The following is a 20,324-nucleotide window of genomic DNA, read 5'->3' as shown; positions in this document are numbered from 1 at the left end:
TCTCCCCATCGCTCACCCATGCTTTCCCCCCATCGCTCACCCGTGCTTTCTCTCCCCATCGCTCACCCGTGCTTTCCCCCCCCATCGCTCACCCGTGCTTTCTCTCCCCATCGCTCACCCGTGCTTTCTCTCCCCATGGCTCACCCGTGCTTTCCCCCCCCATCGCTCACCCGTGCTTTCCCCCCCCCCATCGCTCACCCGTGCTTTCCCTCCCCATCGCTCACCCGTGCTTTCCCTCCCCATCGCTCACCCGTGCTTTCCCTCCCCATCGCTCACCCGTGCTTTCCCCCCCCCATCGCTCACCCGTGCTTTCCCTCCCCATCGCTCACCCGTGCTTTCCCTCCCCATCGCTCACCCGTGCTTTCCCCCCCATCGCTCACCCGTGCTTTCCCTCCCCATCGCTCACCCGTGCTTTCTCTCCCCATCGCTCACCCGTGCTTTCTCTCCCCATCGCTCACCCGTGCTTTCCCCCCATCGCTCACCCGTGCTTTCTCTCCCCATCGCTCACCCGTGCTTTCCCCCCATCGCTCACCCGTGCTTTCTCTCCCCATCGCTCACCCGTGCTTTCCCCCCCCATCGCTCACCCGTGCTTTCTCTCCCCATCGCTCACCCGTGCTTTCTCTCCCCATCGCTCACCCGTGCTTTCCCCCCATCGCTCACCCGTGCTTTCTCTCCCCATCGCTCACCCGTGCTTTCTCTCCCCATCGCTCACCCGTGCTTTCCCCCCATCGCTCACCCGTGCTTTCTCTCCCCATCGCTCACCCGTGCTTTCCCCCCCATCGCTCACCCGTGCTTTCTCTCCCCATCGCTCACCCGTGCTTTCTCTCCCCATCGCTCACCCGTGCTTTCTCTCCCCATCGCTCACCCGTGCTTTCCCCCCCCCATCGCTCACCCGTGCTTTCTCTCCCCATCGCTCACCCGTGCTTTCTCTCCCCATCAAAGATCCTTGGAAGTAATGGTTGGAAAAGTTTGCAAGTCTTTGGGAAAGTTCAAGAAGTGAAAGGAATACCCTCCTCTTGAAAGACCAGATAAGGCAGACAGGGAGATGAAGAGTTCAACCGAGTTTCCTCTTTTGTTCAGGCATCTGCACCCGCTGCTTTTAAACTCGCCGGGCGCTGCAACGGCACCTGTTTTCCCCGGCGAGTTTTCCCTACCTGGCCCCTGCAGAATCGCGGCGGCGCCCCCGGAGAAGCCTACCCCGAGGCTGCGGCCGATTTTTCCTTCTCCAGGCCTCTGCCGCCCAGAGCGTTGTTTCTCCCCCTCGTGCGTGCGTGGGATGAGGCGAGAAACCAACAGCCTGCGTCCGTCTCTCTTTATGAATATTTCTGTATATATCTTATCTCGGGATCTAGACCTTTCGAAGGAGAAGGGGCAGCTGGAGTTCGTGAGTTGCTGTGGGACCCAAGGGTTGGGGGAAGAGAGATGGGAGGGAAAAGGGGAGAAACCTGCCGCTGGCTAGTTCTTTGTCTGATCGGGGAGCCTGAACAAAAGAGGAAACTCGGTTGAACTCTTCATCTCCCTGTCTGCCTTATCTGGCTTTTTGAAACGCACCACCGGCTGCTCCGTCCAGAAGCCCAGATTCGGGAGGGCTGCTTGGCTTCCACGAGCCCATCTATGTCCGCGGGGCCCCCCCCACTACCCCTAGACCTCCGCCGCCGGCGGAGGCTGGATCCGCGCTCCGCAGCGGCAGGGCACAGATCCAGCCAGCGGCAGAGGCTTGTGGAGCACGGATCCAGCCTCCGCCGGCATGCAGGCAAATCCTGCTAAAGGGCTTCCCCCCCCCCACTGGATCCGCGCTCCGCAAGCCTCTGCCGGCGGCAGGGCACAGATCCAGCCGGCGGCAGAAGCTTGCGGAGCGCGGATCCAGCCGCTGGCGACAGAGGCCTGCCTGCTTCTTTCCGCCGCGGAACGAAGCAGCCTGCCTCCCCAAACCTCCCCAAAAGAAGCAGGCAGGCAAGGCACGGAGATCCGGAGACCTGCCGACATTTGGGGAGGTTTGGGGAGGTGCCCAAACCTCCCCAATCATCAGCAGGTCTCCGGATCTCCGTGACCTGCCTGCCTGCTTCTTTCCACAGCGGAAAGAAGCAGGCAGGCAAGGCACGGAGATCCGGAGACCTGCCGACGTTTGGGGAGGTTTGGGGAGGTGCCCAAACCTCCCCAATCATCAGCAGGTCTCCGGATCTCCGTGCCTTGCCTGCCTGCTTCTTTCCGCAGCGGAAAGAAGCAGGCAGGCAGGTCACGGAGATCCGGAGACCTGCCGACGTTTGGGGAGGTTTGGGGAGGTGCCCAAACCTCCCCAATCATCAGCAGGTCTTCGGATCTCCGTGCCTTGCCTGCCTGCTTCTTTCCGCAGCGGAAAGAAGCAGGCAGGCAGGTCACGGAGATCCGGAGACCTGCCGACGTTTGGGGAGGTTTGGGGAGGTGCCCAAACCTCCCCAATCATCAGCAGGTCTTCGGATCTCCGTGCCTTGCCTGCCTGCTTCTTTCCGCAGCGGAAAGAAGCAGGCAGGCAAGGCACGGAGATCCGGAGACCTGCCGACGTTTGGGGAGGTTTGGGGAGGTGCCCAAACCTCCCCAATCATCAGCAGGTCTCCGGATCTCCGTGCCTTGCCTGCCTGCTTCTTTCCGCAGCGGAAAGAAGCAGGCAGGCAGGTCACGGAGATCCGGAGACCTGCCGACGTTTGGGGAGGTTTGGGGAGGTGCCCAAACCTCCCCAATCATCAGCAGGTCTTCGGATCTCCGTGCCTTGCCTGCCTGCTTCTTTCCGCAGCGGAAAGAAGCAGGCAGGCAAGGCACGGAGATCCGGAGACCTGCTGACGATTGGGGAGGTTTGGGGAGGTGCCCAAACCTCCCCAATCATCAGCAGGTCTTCGGATCTCCGTGCCTTGCCTGCCTGCTTCTTTCCGCAGCGGAAAGAAGCAGGCAGGCAAGGCACGGAGATCCGGAGACCTGCCGACGTTTGGGGAGGTTTGGGGAGGTGCCCAAACCTCCCCAATCATCAGCAGGTCTTCGGATCTCCGTGCCTTGCCTGCCTGCTTCTTTCCGCAGCGGAAAGAAGCAGGCAGGCAAGGCACGGAGATCCGGAGACCTGCCGACGTTTGGGGAGGTTTGGGGAGGTGCGCGCGCACCTCCCCAAACTTCGGCAGGTCTCCGGACGGCGGCGGCTTGGGAGAGGTGCGCGCGATCCTGGAAGCACCGAAGCCTCGGCCGCGCGCAAGTCCTCGGTAAGCTCCGGGCGGTCACTTGCTTCGCGTTTCCTGAGGGAAGGGGGGGCGACTGGAGCGGGCGTGTTTCCTCGCCTGCTGGGCGCCGTGATTTGCCCGGGGAACGCGCGTGCCCCGAATGGCAACGTGGAGCGAGGAAGCGGACAGCCAGGGCTTCCCCGAGAATACATTCCTGTGTATTCAGGCTTGCAAAATGGCGGATCGAGCCTCTGCTGGCGGCGGAGGCTTGCAGAATGGCGGATCGGCTTATACTCGAGTCACGAACTTTTTCCAGTTTTGGGGGGTGAAAATGGGGGTCTCGGCTTATACTCGAGTCGGCTTATACTCAAGTATATACGGTAATCATGAAATTTCTTAACACCTGCCACTATGGCCAAGGCTTCCTTATCAATCTGTGCATAATTATGTTCAGCAGATGATAAGGTTCTAGAATAAAAGGCAATGGGGACCTGTTTCCCATCTCTCTCAATGTGGCTCAAAACTGCCCCCACCCCATAGGGAGATGCATCACATGCAAGACAAACTGGTTTAGACTCAATGTAATGAGTGACAGTAGATTTCTCAGATAGGAGACTTTTCAAAGTCTGGAAGCTTTTTTCATGCAAGGGCAACCACTTCCAAGGGGCTTTTTTTTATCAAGCAGCCTGTGTAGGGGCTCTTCTATCGCAGCCTTATGGAGGTAGAAATGTGTGATAAAAATTGAGGAGGCCCAAAAACGCTTGCAGCTCACCTTTTGACTTTGGCCTTGGAGCCATTTTGATGGCCTTCACTTTTGAATCTGCGGGGTGGATTCCATTAGCATCGATACAGAACCCTAAAAACTCTGTGGATGAAACCCCAATACTACATTTGTTTTTCTTCAATTTGAGGCCTGCTACGCGAAGCCTCTGCAAAACAGCCCTGAGCCTATTGGCCAACACTTCAGTGGATTCTCCGGCAATGAGAACATCATCAAAATAGGGACAGACTCCCTGAATACCCTTAAGTGTGCGTTCCATAACCCCTTGGAAAATACCTGGTGCCACACTGACTCCAAACTGTAAGCGCTTGACTTTGAACGCTCCCCTGTGAGTTACGATTGTTTGAGCTGTGGCTGTGGCCTCATCAACCGGCAATTGCTGTACCCTTGCGCTAAATCGAGTTTAGCAAAAATAGTTCCCCCTTGCAAGGAAGCCAAAATGTGGCTGACTACAGGAACTGGGTAAGCATGTTGACTCAGAGCCTTATTCAATGTACGTTTATAATCTGCGCAGATGCGAACCTCACCATTAGACTTCAGTGGGGTGATGATAGGAGTTTCCCACTCCCCCCCATCAACAGGCTCTAAAACGCCTTGTTCTACGAGCTTATTGATTTCTGAATTGATTTTGTGCTTCAGGGCAAAAGGAACCCTCCTAGGCTTAATTCTGATGGGTACAACAAGAGGATCTAATTTGAATGAAATTGGCGGGCCCGTATAAGTCCCCAGATTTGACTCGAAAACATCCGTGTATTCCTCGCAAATGGACATGAGGTCTGCTCTCTGAGTTCGATTAATGCCTGTAATTTGAATGCCCAAAGCATCAAACCAATCGAGTCCTATGAGACTCGTTCTTTGGCCCTCTACCACTATGACATCCAGGTGCCCCCAAAAATTTAAGGCTTCCCCCTTAACCTTAACATTAATGTTCTGGAAGTCAGTTAACACAATATCAGAGGACGTTAGTTTAACCCACTTATTGCTGCGCCTGCAAACACAGTTGAATGTGTCTTGCGAAATGATTGATACAGCCGAGCTGGAGTCCAACTCCATTTTACAAGGAACTCCTTGTAGCTCTACTGCGAGCTTGAGTTTGGGCTTGAGTGGGCGACGAGCCCCGATGCGGCAAACGCTTCTCCAGCTTTTGAAGAATCCCACACTAAGCGGACCCTGGGCCCCAGTACCTCTTTTAGTCGGATCTTCTGACTGGTGCTTGGGTGGCCTGTCTCTCTGGCGGGCTCTGCAGACTATGGCAATATGGCCGGTCCTTTCGCACACTCTACACGTGGCCAAGCGGAATCTGCAACTGGCATGAAGATGGCTGCCTCCACACCCCTTACATCTAGGAAAGAGAAGTGCCTTGTAATCATTCTCTCTTTGCTGGCTTCTCCGGTTTTGTGTGCTCGGTTGTTGTTGGAGCTTGTTGACTTTGGGTTCTTTGTCTTCTGGCGATTCTCCGGCATGTTTGGTGACCTCTGAATGGACTGAATCCTCAACCTTCAGGGTTTTGGAGGGCTGCACGGTCTGCACAGCTCCCCCAGTGGCTTCGTCAGCCATGATCTCGTCCTGTGCCTCTGAGAATGTGAGATTGGGTCTCGTGAACAATCTTTGCTGTAATGTTCTGTCTCAGAGGCCACAGACGAGCCGGTCTCTCAGACGTTCCTCTAAGTTCAAAAACTTGCAGAGGTGTGCGGCCTGCCTCAGGCCTGCAATAAACTCTGAAGCTGTCTGTCTGGGTAGCTGCACTCTCTGGTCGAACTTAAAACGCCACGCCATCTCCAACAATTTTGGCTGGAAATGTCCGGTCAGCTTCCTTTTGAGATCTGCAAATGATACGGCTTTGATGGGCGTAGGTGCGAAGAGATTTTCAGCTAAATCAAACGTTGCTGGTCCGCAAACACACAGCAACGTGGCAGCTTTGAGACCTTCCTTCGCAATCTGTTTCGCACGTAAATAGTTTTCCACCTGTGAGTGGTAAGACGGCCAGTCTTCTGGATGTTTGATGTCGAACTCTCTTAGTTTGCTGACCTTCGGCATCTTTCTTGATTCCGGTGCTCACGGATCCTGCTTCAAGAGGGTCAGGAATGCTTACACTGAGCACGCGGCCGCTAGAGTAGCGTTACTAGCCGGCCTGGAGAGGGGGGGGAAATGCCTCTTCCCACCAGCGCATCTTGCCGACCCCTCACTGACTTTAGCTCTTTTCAAACAGTGAAGCAAGATCCCACCTTCATCGCCACTGTTATGTTGTGGGCTCTGATGAGTTGGAATGAAGACACACGGTGTTGTGGCCCCGACCCCCGAGCCTGTCCTACCTGAGGAAGAGGACTCTGAGGATGATGGGGAGGAACTGGCAGGCCTCCCTCTCTGGGACCCTCCCTTCTGGCAAGGCCTCCCTCTCCAGGGCCCTCCTCTCTGGCAAGTCCTCCGTCTCCACCTGAAGGCCGACAGGAGCAGCCTGTAATTAGTCAGGGTGGGACGGAGCCCGAGCAGCTGCAGCAGATACAGGCTAGCGAAGATGAATCATGGCTAGACACCCGAGAAAGACGCAGGGCCAAGCGTTTACAGCAGCGTAGGAAGAGTAGGAGGGCCAGGGATTAGCTGAGTCACTGAGCCACACCCCACAAGGTATAAAAGGGGGTGTGGCTGCTCTCAGAACTTTGTGACGAACAATAATTCTAACAACTTCTGGTCACGTCTTTGAAACTCTGGTCTGGATTCTTGACAATGCTTATTCACTTCTGTTTTTGGATTGTTACTTGGATTAATTGTTTGGCAGTTATCTCATTTCAGCGGAGGCTTGAGGTAACGAGCTTATTTTTGGCTGATTGTGGGTATCTTGCTGCCAAGGCTTTATCAGAAAGCAATTACTACAGCATAAAGACTTAACCCTTGTGAATCGTGCCTGCTTGTCTGTCTGTTTGTACCTTGGGAGGGGGGAACAGAACACACAGTTGTTCAGAGAGTAACACATCCTTTATTAGTTATGACAGAGCTTAACCTGGGCCGTCTCCAGCCACTATATATATATGCAGTCCAACCCTCTAGCAGCAGCCAATGGAATGGAACCCATGCTTCCTGCCAAGGTTGACCAATTGCAAGGCTGGAGGCGGTCTGTCTAGTTTTCAAGGGAGCCATTGGCTCACGTGGTATGGTACCACAAGCTCAGTACATAACAGAGATAATGTAAAATAAAAATTCCAGCACACCTAGAAGCAATATAGAGATATACATGTTAGACTTTCATGTGATGATACTGCTCCATTTTTAAAACTCCTTAAAATAACAACAGTAATAATAAAAACTAACCTGTCAGCAGTAAAATTAGGGAAAAACCCTTTTTTCTTGTTCTGAAAATTTACTGAGTAAAAATAACTTTTCTTCCAGAAAATAACGTAGGTTTATCTGCTCATTAGTGGTTCTTTGGCCTCTGGTATATCTCTTATTCTAGGTTTCATCAAATGCAAATCAAGGCCTGATTGCTGAGCAATCATTTCACAGGTTATCTGAGATTTTGTCCTGACATCCAACTACAGTTTTGTAACTCAGTCTTTCCTTTGGAGTTAAAGCTCCCATCCCTGAGTGCATTAGCCTGATGCTTTTCTGATACTGTGCTGCAGATCCCTGTTTCCATCACAATGAAAACAAAAAGGCATTACAAAGGCATTTTTCTATCAGTTTTGGAGATATCATCTATGGTATTCTGTCCCTTCTCCTTGTGCAATGAGCCAGTTTCTCAGAAAGGCTGCATAAATAGAAATTTATCCCATTACTTAGATAAAAGAAAAATAATTGTGTAAACAGCTAATCCCTGATCATTTGCAAATCTAACAGTACCCCAGTCTGCGGTAATGGCAACAAAAGATTTAAGAGTACACATTTTTTAAAAATGTTAAAAAGATGTATATTGAGATATTGATATCTGGGCCAGGGGTAGGCAACCTTGGCTCTTTTATGACTCATGGACTTCAACTCCCAGAATTCCTGAGCCAGCATGACTCAGCTTGGAAACCTCTCCCTTTCCCCTCAGCATGGTTGGCTCAGGAATTCTGGGAGTTGAAGTCCACAAATATTTTAAAACAATCCAGGCATTGCAACTGCTAGTCCTGGGTCAGATTCCAGAAAATAACTAAGATGTCCCTCCATCCTCATTCCAGAACCATAAAAGGTTTAGTTCAAAGCCTTTTTCTCCTGCAGACTCAGCAGCTACACCCTGCAGGTGCCACAGAGAATGTCTAATTTGGTAATTAGCACACCCTTTGGAAGTCTCAACCCATTGCCTGTGAGAGCAACAATCAAAGAGAACCAGCAGGTTGAAATGAAAAAACTTCAAGATAAATATTAGAAAGATAATAGCTGCAGACAATGGAACTGGAGGATGGGGGAGTAGAAGGCCCTCCTTGCTGAAGATTGGGCAGCTAGCTACCAAGGATGGTAAGAGAATTCCTGCACTGAGCAGCAGGCTGAACTATAACTATTTATCTCAATAAAATCATTTCCAGCTAACATTCTCAGAATGAATGCAACAATGGTTACCCAACAGTCCTTTCACTATCTTGTCTTGGAACAACATTAAAAAAGCTGACACCAATAATGGATGGAGTGCGGTTACACTCCATTAAAAATAAAAGGAGAAGCTGAACTGAATCAGTGAGAAATGAAGAAAAGAGTGAAGGTGGGGCTTCCGTGCATTTTTGTCTCTCCTGAAAAACTGGATTGACTTTCCATGTCGCCCATGGCTTGGGTGCCCATGTTCACAGTGCAGCCTTAAAGCTTGTACTGGAATGAGGAGGAGGTGTCTTGGCTCCTAAATCAGAAGCATCTAAGGGTGTCATCCTCTCCCCCTCATAGTCCCATCTGCAACAGGAAGAAGTCGGCTTTGCAAACACATTTGCAGAAGTCAAGTCTTGCTTGCCCCCCCCAATCTTTCTCTTCCTTCCTCAGCTTTGTCATGCAGTGCATTTAGTCTTTCAAAAGCTAAAAGGAATGGGGGGGTAGGTGAGAATGTTAGCACAGTATCTGACAAGTGTGTGATAAAGTGGAGAGGAGAAATGGGGAGCCCACCAGGAGGGAGAATGCAGGAATAAAACCAAAGAAGTGGCACCTTATCCAGAACCTCCTCAACTTCAATACTGTGGTTGAAGTGGACAGGAGGAATGCCCTCCCTTAGCATGAGATGAGTCCCCTCCCTTATGATGACTTATTATCTAATTTGGGGCTACCATATCTGAGCTGCAAAACTCTGGACAACCACTCTAAACTACAAACGTATTTATTTATTTGGGCACTATAATCAGTCAACTCCCCACATTTATTTCTTTCCTTCCTTTTAATGACAGACCACTGTAATTAATCAATCAGTTCAGATGAACAATCCATTAAAAACCCCATGTACAATCAAACCAGAATTAAAACACTTATCCCTACAAGCAATCAGCAAACCTAACAATCAAAACACAAACCCAGCTAATGGCACCACAGTTAGGTCTCCAAAGAACTACAAAAGAGCTTTGCTTTCATAACTCTATGGAAAGTTTCCCCAGACAGAGGCTGATTGGACCTCAAGTGGGATGCTATGCTAGTACAGACAAACTTTCTTTTCAGGTTTCAAATCTTCTCTCTTCTCCTCATGTGGGGGATATTAAGCATTTCCACTGGAAAGAGCAGAGCAAGCTACTTCCATTTGAAAAAGATGCTCTCAAAGTTCCCTAGGAGCCAAGCCGGGGGCCAAATAGGATTTAGAATTATTCCTGCAAATCTACTGGGAAACATTTCATGTCCAACAACATAATCTGATTTTTGAACCCCGGTTTATTAGACTTGACCCAGTCTACTTTCTAAGACAAAATTCTACTATATAGTTATTTGCAGTGCTTTTTTTGTAAAAGAAAGGTGCCAGAACTCACACATGTCATACAACCCGCCTTGCCTACCCTACAAGGTTCCATCCAAAAAAGGTGCTGGAACTCCATTCTGACCGTTCTATGAGAAAAAAAGCCCTGGTTATTTGTAATCAAGACATTCTTAGCTCCTACCTTGAGAATCTTTGCAATCAGGATATTGACTTAGTGCAATGCTTCTCAGTCTCAGCAACTTTAAGATGTATGGACTTCAACTCCCACATGCTGGCTGGGGAATCCAACTAAGGTTGAGAAACAATGGCTTAGCCTTAGAGGAAGACATAGCAAAACTGCTTACTAACATTCCAGTGGACACAAAATTGGTTAATCACCACCTATTAGTAATTTGGTGTTAGAAGATACTTAACCCACAAAATGATCTTGATAGCTTTAAAAACTGGATGAAAAAAACGATAAAGAAGTTTAAATGTTATAGATGCTAAACACTTCATTTAGGAAAAGAATCAAACATCCATATATAATCTGAGAAATATCTGACTTGGCAATGGTATGTCTGACAAGAATCTTGCAGATGCGGTAGATCAGATTGACTATATGTAAGTATTGTAAAGTTGCTGCAAAAAAATGAATTGCTTTAATAAAACTGTAACTTCCAAATCCAACGAAGTTATGGGTCTCCTTTGTTCTGCACTGGTCACACCCCACCTTGTGTTTTATTCTGACCACAACACATTAAGAACAATTCAAATTAACTGAAATGGAATCAAAGATGATGATGATTGGGCATGCTTAAAATAGAAAAGAGAAGAAAAGATTGAAGGACGATAAGATAGTGTTTTTCAGTCTTTGAAGGCATTTCACATGAAGATGCCAACTTATCTTTTTTTTCTACCATTGTTTTACCATTTACCATTTTTATCGTAAATGTCCACAGAGCTTTGGCAATTGAATGAAGTGAATTTTTAATAAATACACAATACAGTCTCAAAAGTGGGACATAAAGTAATGGCCTTAAGTTACAGGAAGGCAAATCCCCAAGGAATGCTATGAAGAAAAAATAGTAATGATCTTGGCAATTCAACAGTGAAACTAATTACTATGATGGAGGGGTAGAGATGGGCTTCTCTTCTCAATATCTTTAAGGGCCTCTATAGCCAACTATTAGGAACCTTTCAATTGAGTTCCTGCAGGAGACTGGATTCAATGCCCTAAATGGCCCCTTTTAATTCTGATTCTATTAGCATTTCCATTTTTCAATCCCTCTTGACTACAGTCAACCTCAGAACCTTAGAACAAGGAGCAAAACAACAACAAAAATTACATACCCTTCCCAGCTACTTTTACTCCCAATCATCTAAAAGAGAAATAAAATAAATAGTTTGGATATACACACAAAATTAATAATAATAATAATAATAATAATAATAATAATAATAATAATAATAATAATAGAAGAAGAAGAAGAAGAAGAAGAAGAAGAAGAAGAAGAAGAAGAAGAAGAAGAAGAAGAAGAAGAAGAAGAAGAAGAAGAAGAAGAAGAAGAAGAAGAAGAAGGAAGGGACCTTGGAGGTCATCTAGTCCAACCCCCTGCTCAGGCAGGAAACCCTATACCATTTCAGGCAAATGGCTGTCCAGTCTCTTCTTAAAAACCTCCAGTGTTGGAGCATTCACCACCTCTGGAGGCAGGTTAATTGTTAATTGTTCTAACTGTCAGGAAGTTTCTCCTTAGTTCTAGGTTGCTTCTCTCCTTGACTAGTTTCCATCCGTTGCTTCTTGTCCTGCTTTCAGGTGCTTTGGAGAATAGCTTGACTCCCTCTTCTTTGTGGCAGCCCCTAAAATATTGGAACACTGCTATCATGTCACCCCTCACCCTTCTCTTCATTAAACTACACATACCCAATTCCAGCAACCGTTCCCGATATGTTTTAGCCTCCAGTCCCCCGATCATCTTTGTTGCTCTTCTCTGTACCCTTTCTAGAGTCTTGACATCTTTTTTACATCGTGGTGACCAAAACTGGATGCAGTATTCCAGGTGTGGCCTTACCAAAGCATTGTAAAGTGGTATTAGTACTTCACTTGATCTTGATTCTATCCCTCTGTTAATGCAGCCTAGCACTGTGTTGGCTTTTTTGGCAACAATACACTGCTGGCTCATATTGAAGTGATTGTCTACTAGGACTCCAAAATCCCTCTCACAGTTACTACTATTGAGCAAGGTACCACCTATACTATACCTGTGTATTTGATTTTTCCTGCCTAAATGTAGAACCTTACTTTTTTCACCATTGAATTTCATTTTGTTAGATAGCGCCCAGTGTTCGAATCTGTCCAGATCCTCCTGTATTTTAAGCCTATCTTCTGGAGTATTGGCTATTCCTGCCAGCTTGGTGTCATCTGCAAATTTGATGAGTTCCCCATCTATCCCCTCATCCAAATCGTTAATGAAGATATTGAAGAGCACTGGGCCCAGAACAGAGCCCTGGGGCACCCCACTACACACTTCCTTCCATGTAGATGCAGTTCCATTGAGGACCACACGCTGAGTACGGCCTGTCAGCCAGCTACGAATCCATCTGGTGGCGATGCTATCTAACCCACATTTTTCTATCTTATCAATTAGTAGGTTGTGATCTACTTTATCAAATGCCTTACTGAAGTCCAAGTAAATTATATCTACAGCATTCCTCTGGTCCACTAATTTTGTCACTCGGTCAAAGAATGCAATAAGATTTGTCTGGCATGATCTGTTTTTGACAAACCCATGTTGACTTTTAGTGATGACTTTGTTTGCATCAAGGTTGGCATATATAACACCTCATCCATATCCTTCATTCATGTTGTTTTGATTTTTGACCATGTGGAAAAAAACCAGCCAAAGCAGGGGAAACTTGAACTCATCTTTCCTATTGAAAAATATCAACCCAGAAACTGAGAAGTGTGGTGAGGCAAGCCTTCCTGCAAATGAGGAACATGTTGCCAACATATTCAGCTGAGCCATGGCAATATGCAAAGGCACCAGCTTTGTTCCGGTTTCAAATACACTGCAATGGAACCCCAAACACCAAACTGTGTTATCCAACAGATACAAACATGGTTCTGAATTGCGTGCAGAGTCCAGTGTAGAAATGCCTCATGACTGCCACCTCCCACCCATTCTTACAGATCTTTCCAAGACAATTGAAGAGGCAGTGGTGACTATTCCAGTCACTAAGTTCTCCCAAGTGACAATCCTAGTAAAACCATCATCCTCTCAAAACCTCTATAAATTGATAATAAATGAAGTATAAACATTTTCATGAAGAAATACTGCCCTATCCATTGTTCTGCTGGAGCTGGATAACCAAGTATTCCAATTTTACAGCATTGCCCATTTCTCAAGTTTAATAGCATTTTGGTACAACCCAAATGTTATTGCTGTTTCTTTTCAGATGCACAAATTGAAGTTGTTTTCATTTTTGTTGCCTCTATTAAAATACCCCAGCTTTTTCCTCTCTGGTATCATGGTATCCTGCTGCGACGGCTCGGGGGGTTAGGAGTGGGAGGCACTGTTCTATGGTGGTTCTCTCCTACCTCTCGGGCCACTCGCAGTTTGTATTGGCAGGGGGCAGAGATCTACCCCGAGGCCCCTCACTTGTGGGGTGCCTCATGGGTCGGTTCTCTCCCCCCCTCCTGTTTAACATCTATATGAAGCCGCTGGGTGAGATCATCCGTGGCTTTGGGGGTGAGGTATCACCAATATGCGGATGATACCCAGTTGTTCATTTCCACCCCGAGCCAACCCAATGATGCCCTTGACGTGATGTCCTGGTGCCTGGAGGCGGTGCGGGTCTGGATGGGAAAGAACAGGCTCAGGCTGAACCCCTCCAAGACTGAGTGGCTGTGGATACTGGCATCTCGTATTGTCCAACATGTTCCATCTCTTCTGATGGGGGGGAAGGTATTGCCCCCCTCAGAAAGGGCCCGCAACTTGGGTGTCCTCCTGGATTCACGGCTTAACTTGGAGGATCATCTAACTGCTGTGACCAGGGGGGCCTTCGCACAGGTTCGCCTGGTGCACCAGTTGCGCCCCTTTTTGGACTGAGATGCCCTATGCACGGTCACCCACGCCCTTGTCACTTCTCACCTGGATTACTGCAATACGATACAATACGATACGATACGATAATCTTTATTGTCATTGTCCCATACAGAACAACGAAATTGAAAAAATCCACATCAACCCCACAAAACCCAACAAAAACAACAAAATACATATCAACATACCACCAATGCTCTCTACATGGGGCTGCCCTTGAAGTGCATCCGGAGGCTTCAGCTGGTGCAGAATGTGGCCGCGCGGGTGCTTATGGGAGTTTCTCGATACTCCCATGTTACACCACTCCTGCGCAAGCTGCATTGGCTTCCAGTTGCCCTCTGGGTGAAATTCAAGGTGCTGGTAATTACCTTTAAAGCCCTACATGGCTTAGGCCTGGGGTACTTGCGAGACCACCTGCTGCCATTGTCAACCTCCCATCGCCCGGTTCGCTCCCACAGAGTTGGCCTCCTCAGGGTTCTGTCGGCTAAGCAATGCTGGCTGGCGACCCCTAGGGGGAGAGCCTTCTTTGTGGGCGCGCTGACCCTCTGGAATGAGTTGCCTCTGGAGCTGCAGACGGCCCCTGACCTTCGGTCCTTCCGCCGTAACCTGAAGACATGGATGTTCCAACAATCGAGCCTGGACTGACTATAGTTTTAAATTAGATTTTATTGGGTTAATTGTTATGTATTTATTACATTTATGATTTAATTCTTTTTTAAATTTTGTATTTTATGTTTTTTAACTTTTTATTGTTGTGAGCTGCCCTGAGTCCTTAGGGAGAAGGGTAGCATATAAATTTAATAAATTCTAATAAATTCTAATTCTAATTCTTTTTTGCACATATGCACACACATTAAAAAAAATATCTCTGCTTCCACACAAGCCATCAGCTATTGAAGACCATTGCATCTATTTAACTATACAAAATTCTTGAAAGAAAATAATTTTGCATTTTTGCTTATTAAGACTTTTGCTTGGCCTTCAAATCCGTTGTGATCCTAATTGAAGAACAAGAAAGCAATGATATACACCAATACAGCAGAAATGGACCAAAAGAGTCACCATACCTCCTTCCGTCCCCTGCTGAAGTTTTCACTCTGCAGTGAACTAAGGCTGTCACACTGTACAAACTTCCTCTAACAAAAAGCCACAAGAGGAAATGCTACTTTTTGAGATCTATCAAACTGAGCTCTGAAACAATTTTTAGTTTCCAGAGGTTCAATCTGGATGAGAAGGAAGATTTTCATTTGGTCCTTCAGTGAGATGATTCTGTTGGAATGAGCCAAGGACAATGGGATCTCGGATCAAGTAAGACCTTGGGACAGGTTCAAGAAGCAGGATGGGGGGTTGGGGTGGCCTATCATAACAGTCCATTCACTTTAAGTGTACTTCAGTTTTACTTTTGTAATGCAGAAAGTCAGCTAAGATCTCTGATCTCCTGATCTGTTGGGAAATAAAAACATTTTGCTCCTCCAAATTCACAGGAGGTCTATCTCAGCCAGATCCTTTGCAATACATAAGTATGAGTATGAAATAGAACAGCTCTCCCATGTTTTGTTTTGTTGGCATCTTTGAAAATAGTGTTATCCCGGCCTACTTCTTACAAAGGCTCTTGCTGAGTCAGCCAGATGATCTAGGTCTAGGAAGACTGAAGAGTTTCCCCAGAGCACTAAAGTTGGATTAGGTGGTACATGACTGGCCCTTAGAGGCTCTTAGCTTGTAAAGTATTTGGCTCATGATGTAATGGGATTCTTTTTTTTTTCAAATAAATGTATTTATGTATTAGGATTCTCAAGTATATGGAATTGATTTTAAGAGCCCAGAAGTGGGGATAGGTAGCATCACAGATTGGAGAATGGCAGTTACATGTGAAACTGCTTTAGGGACTTTTCTGCTCTGCTACCTAATTGCATTAAAAACATGTCCTGGAAACAACTTTTTTTTTTTCTGCTCTCTCCCTGTGACATTACCTTTATTTTGTCCTGTGAGTGAGAGACGGTTAGCTATTCCAGTGTTAAAATGTCTTCTGTTGTGGCCTGGATTGTCTTCACAAATATTGGGCTTTTCTATAAGTTTTTTTTCTCTTACTCTCTGATTCTTTTTGTCTCATGAAACTATATAGGAAATGGGGCAAAATGGGATAGAAAGAAACGTAAGCCTCCCTCATCATTACAGGGGCAAACCCAATTGGGTCATCACTATCTGGGATATTTTTCACATTTCCTTTTTTTGGGGTGGTGGTGTTAAAACAGTAACTGTACAAATGGCCAGAAGTGATGGCCTTAGAACTGTCTTTTCAGTGACTAAGGTTCTTATAAATCTGGCCATCTCAATCTGATAAGGGCATCCCAAGTCATCTGCCACCAGTATAAGGGAGTGATTTTTTAATCAGGATAGCCACAAACCGGGTTAGTTCTGGATTGAAAAGTGGCTGGGAGGATCACGAGGTACCTATTATCCCTGTAGGTACCTATTAGCCCTGTGAGGTAGTCCATACAAGAAGCACAACCAGGAATACTAGCTCTGTGTTTATTATAAGGATACATTAAACAGAACCTTTGCAAGACTGAAAGCATTTCTCCCCTCCTCTCTTTTTGGTCTCTAAAAAATCAGGGAGGCCCCTTCTGAAATGCTTCCCATGCCCCTCTCCATCTGTGGGCTAAGATACATTGTACAACCCATTGTCCACTCTGCAGTTTCTCCCTCCTACCTCCCAAAGCCATTCTCACATGCCAATACAGTAACATGCTGTAGTGAGACCTAAAGTAAGATGCCACTGAAAGAGCTTCCCCAACTTGGTGTCCTCCAAAGAGCTTGGCCAATTTTTCTTCTAGCAGGGGAATTATGGGAATCGAAATTGGGAAACTCTAGTTATGAAAATATGGCAAAAGATGTTTATTTCCATTCTATACCTTTATCTTGTTCTAAGAAAAGATTCTCTCTTCGACTCCCGATATAAAGGTCATACTTCTCTAAGTTCATATGACTTCTGTGGTTTGCTACTGAATCCACTGATTTTTGTTTCCCAGAGAAAATCCACAGAAAATATTTGATCTGTTCTTTGAAGTTGCTCGTCCATCACTTGCAGATGATGGTAAGTCTCAATTCTGTTAGACATAATCTTTTGGAGGGAATTTAACAGAAGCCACACTTTAATAAAAAGAAGATCTAGTCTATGAAGGCCCCCAGAGAGCCTAGTTCATAATAACCAGACTTAGCAGAGTGGATATTAAGGTTTTGAAACCTAACTAGGTATTAGGCTTAAAAAGCCAGATGAGGGGCAGATATTCAAGGAGAACATCTGTCTATCTGTCTGTCTGTCTATCTACTACCTATCTATCTATCAAAAATGATGATGCACATAAACAATTATTATTCATCAATATTAATATTGCCAGATTCTGCACTGTATGCAGGTATCAGAAGGCTGGATAAATAAATTTATTACATAGGATTAAAAAGCCCTACAAAAATTTTCCATTTAACAACACCCAGGAATATTTTATGTTGTTATTTGTATGTGTTTATTAAGCATATATTTCTATGTTACCACAATCAAAATCAATTCTCGGAGCACATATAGAAAATATAAAATGAATCCCATGAAAAATTAAAAATACATTACAAAAATAGAAAGACAACCAAAGATGGCAACAGCAACTCAAATCAGGGAAGGGTCTTGGGATAGTGGAGCGGGGAAAGGTCTTTAGAAACTTGCAGAAAATCAACAAAGAGGGAGCCAACCTTATCTCTACAGACAGACTAGCCTCAATATTGGTGCTACAACAAAAAGCAACATCTCCGTGCCTGAGCCCTCCTTCCTCCCAGACTCTCCTAAAAGTGTGGGATTTAGAGTAGTTTTTCTTTGCTGGATCTAATCAGCAGGCTGAAAACCCACAGTTTTAATCTCTTTTTCCTACCTTTTCAGGGTAATGGCAATGTGGCTCATTTCCCAGCTTTGAATGTTTCTACCAGCTGTCTCTGGGACTTGGATTGGCTTTGGGACAGTTACAGGGTAGAATTAGTGCCTTAAACCTTGCAGAAGCTTAATCACCCACTTTGCCCCTTAAGCTCCTTCCCTATGGTAGCTCAGTGGAAGTGCCAACTGTAGTGGACATGAATATTTCGGCTGCTTTGGGGGGGGGGAAGAATGGGAGAATGGCAGGAATCGTTGATGTCCCTAGAATAACTGCTGGCAACTGGTGACTTAGTTAAACTATGTAGTCAGTCTCCCCCAACCCTTACAAAACTGTTCTTTTATTTGATTTCACCCCTCCCCCACCCCTCCCCCAACCCCATTGAGATTTGGTGTCTTACTTGGCATTTTGATGTAATGGTTGAAGTGCTGGATTAACAGCCAGAAGATTGCGAGTTCTAGGCCTCCCTTAGTCGTAAAAGCCAGCAGGGTCACTTTGGGCCAGGCACATTCTTGTACAAATTAAAAACACATAACTGGGTTATTAATACACCGAATACAAGACAAAGACTTCCTAAGACAGTGGCTGGGGAAAGAGCCAGGCCTTCAAGGGCCGTTTAAAGGATGAGAGGGTTGGGGCAATTTAAATCTCCAAAAGGTAGAAATTGCAAAAGAGAACCACGCTGCCTGGATACCGTTTGAAAAATGGGACCTGGATCTTGCTTTCATTTACACTAAAGTGTGTTCTGTTCTTTTGTGCAGATCCTCAAGTGCGTAGACAATTCCCACTGGACTTTGATGACCAGGTCTGTCTCCTTTGTAGAGTTTCTATGTAGCTCTCCACTCTTTGCCTTCCAAAAACCAGAACAAACATATGTGTCATTTTTTTCTGCCTCTTCTTCTGTAGTTCTGAAATCCTGTCTTATCATGAATATGCTGGGTGCTAATGCATGCCGCCTGCTCCTTTTTTTTCCTGCCAGCATGGAAGCTCCTGACCACCTCAAAGAACCAGGTTTTATAAGCTAAAAACCTGCCCTGATTTGCAACCATGGAATCATGAATGTGTATCATTGCACTGTATAAACCTCCTACTTGTTAGGATACAGCTCATAAACTTGGAAAATAGCATTTACTTTAGGAAGCTAGCTTGCATAGAATTGTAATGAACATGCTCAGGGTAAAATTGGAATTTGGTTGGAGTTATATATTGTAGCAGGGACGCGGTGGCTCAGTGGGTTAGGACACTGAGCTTGTCGATCAGATGGTTGGCAGTTTGGCGGGTCAAATCCCGAGTGCCACGTAACAGAGTGAGCACCTGTTACTCATCCCAGCTTCTGCCAACCTAGCAGTTCAAAAGCACGTAAAAATGCAAGTAGAAAAATAGAGACCCCTACAGTGGGAAGGTAACAGTGTTCCGTGCGCCTTTGGCGTCTAGTCATGCCGGCCACATGACCACGGAGACGTCCTCGGACAAGCGCTGGCTCTTCGGCTTTGAAACGGAGATGAGCACTGGCCCCTAGAGTCAGAAACGACTAGCACACATGTGCAGGGGAACCTTTACCTTTATCTACTGTATATGTTGTAGCATATATAAATTGGATAAACCTTGAATTATTAGCAGAGAATGCTGCCCATGGAGTAGGCAAAACCAATGATAGTAACTTAGTCAACACCTTCTCTATCTTACTAAACAGCATGATGTTAAACCCTCAATTGACCCAAAACAAGCTGGGCAGCAAATTCAATATCAATAGGTTCATATGATGACAACCAAGGCACATAGCAAATTAGAACGTAATAGGAGTGAATTACCGAGAACATTGATAATAAATGAGATGAGAGAAATAAAAAGAGGTATATTGTGTGTCTGTGGAAGTAAGAGAAAGGGAAAGGATGCAACCTGAATGAAGGTGGTCAGATCTTAAAGTGGAGCTGGTGAAGATGCAGATTTAATTAGGAATAAGGACTAAACTGTATGTCAAAAAGTATGAACTGGTGCTATCTAGATTGTTGTGATAGCATGTAAAAGCAGTTTGGAATGTAGATGAGGAAAGAGGTTGAAACAGAATGAAACCAATCATATTTCAGACAGAAACATACTGTAATTACTTTGAGTGGTAGAAATTGAAAGTATGAAAAAGGATCCTTGTTTGAATAATTAAATAAGATTGACGATGGATACAGAGGAAAATACACATAGGAAAATGGATGTTACCAAAATTTGTTTTTGAAGTCAATAAAAAGGACTGAATATGTTAACAGGCCTCCAGCGGTGATTAGAATTGAAAAGAAAAGTGATGAAATTATTTAGGATGAAACTGAAGAGATGTTAAAAAGAGTCCTTTAGAAATATGTATGGGAATAGTTAATTTCAACAAGAATTACAATGACATGTTGAAGAATAGAATTTAAGTAAATGCTATGGATTGTAGGAATTCATTTCTTGGAATTAATCTATAGCATTTACTTCAATACCACTCTTCAATGTGTCACTATAAGTCTAATAATTCAT

The 20,324-nt window shown here is 45.9% G+C and overlaps 1 protein-coding gene across 1 annotated transcript in view; it reads left to right on the top strand.

Moving 5' to 3' along the window:
- Positions 1-15,091: 15,091 nt before the first annotated feature.
- Positions 15,092-20,324, top strand: part of DENND1C (DENN domain containing 1C) — a 42,238-nt gene continuing 37,005 nt past the window's right edge. Inside the window, exons 1-3 of the mRNA XM_083352801.1 lie at positions 15,092-15,204; positions 16,926-16,990; positions 18,575-18,618. Coding sequence (XP_083208927.1) covers positions 15,188-15,204; positions 16,926-16,990; positions 18,575-18,618 — 126 coding nt within the window. The 5' untranslated portion in view covers positions 15,092-15,187. The remainder of the gene's footprint in view (positions 15,205-16,925; positions 16,991-18,574; positions 18,619-20,324) is intronic.

This window comes from Vipera ursinii, assembly GCF_947247035.1.
Source record: "Vipera ursinii genome assembly, chromosome: 2".
NCBI classification, from domain to species: Eukaryota; Metazoa; Chordata; class Lepidosauria; order Squamata; family Viperidae; genus Vipera; species Vipera ursinii.
The sequence above is the reverse complement of the archived record's forward strand: the minus strand, read 5'-3'. Positions and strand labels throughout refer to the sequence as shown.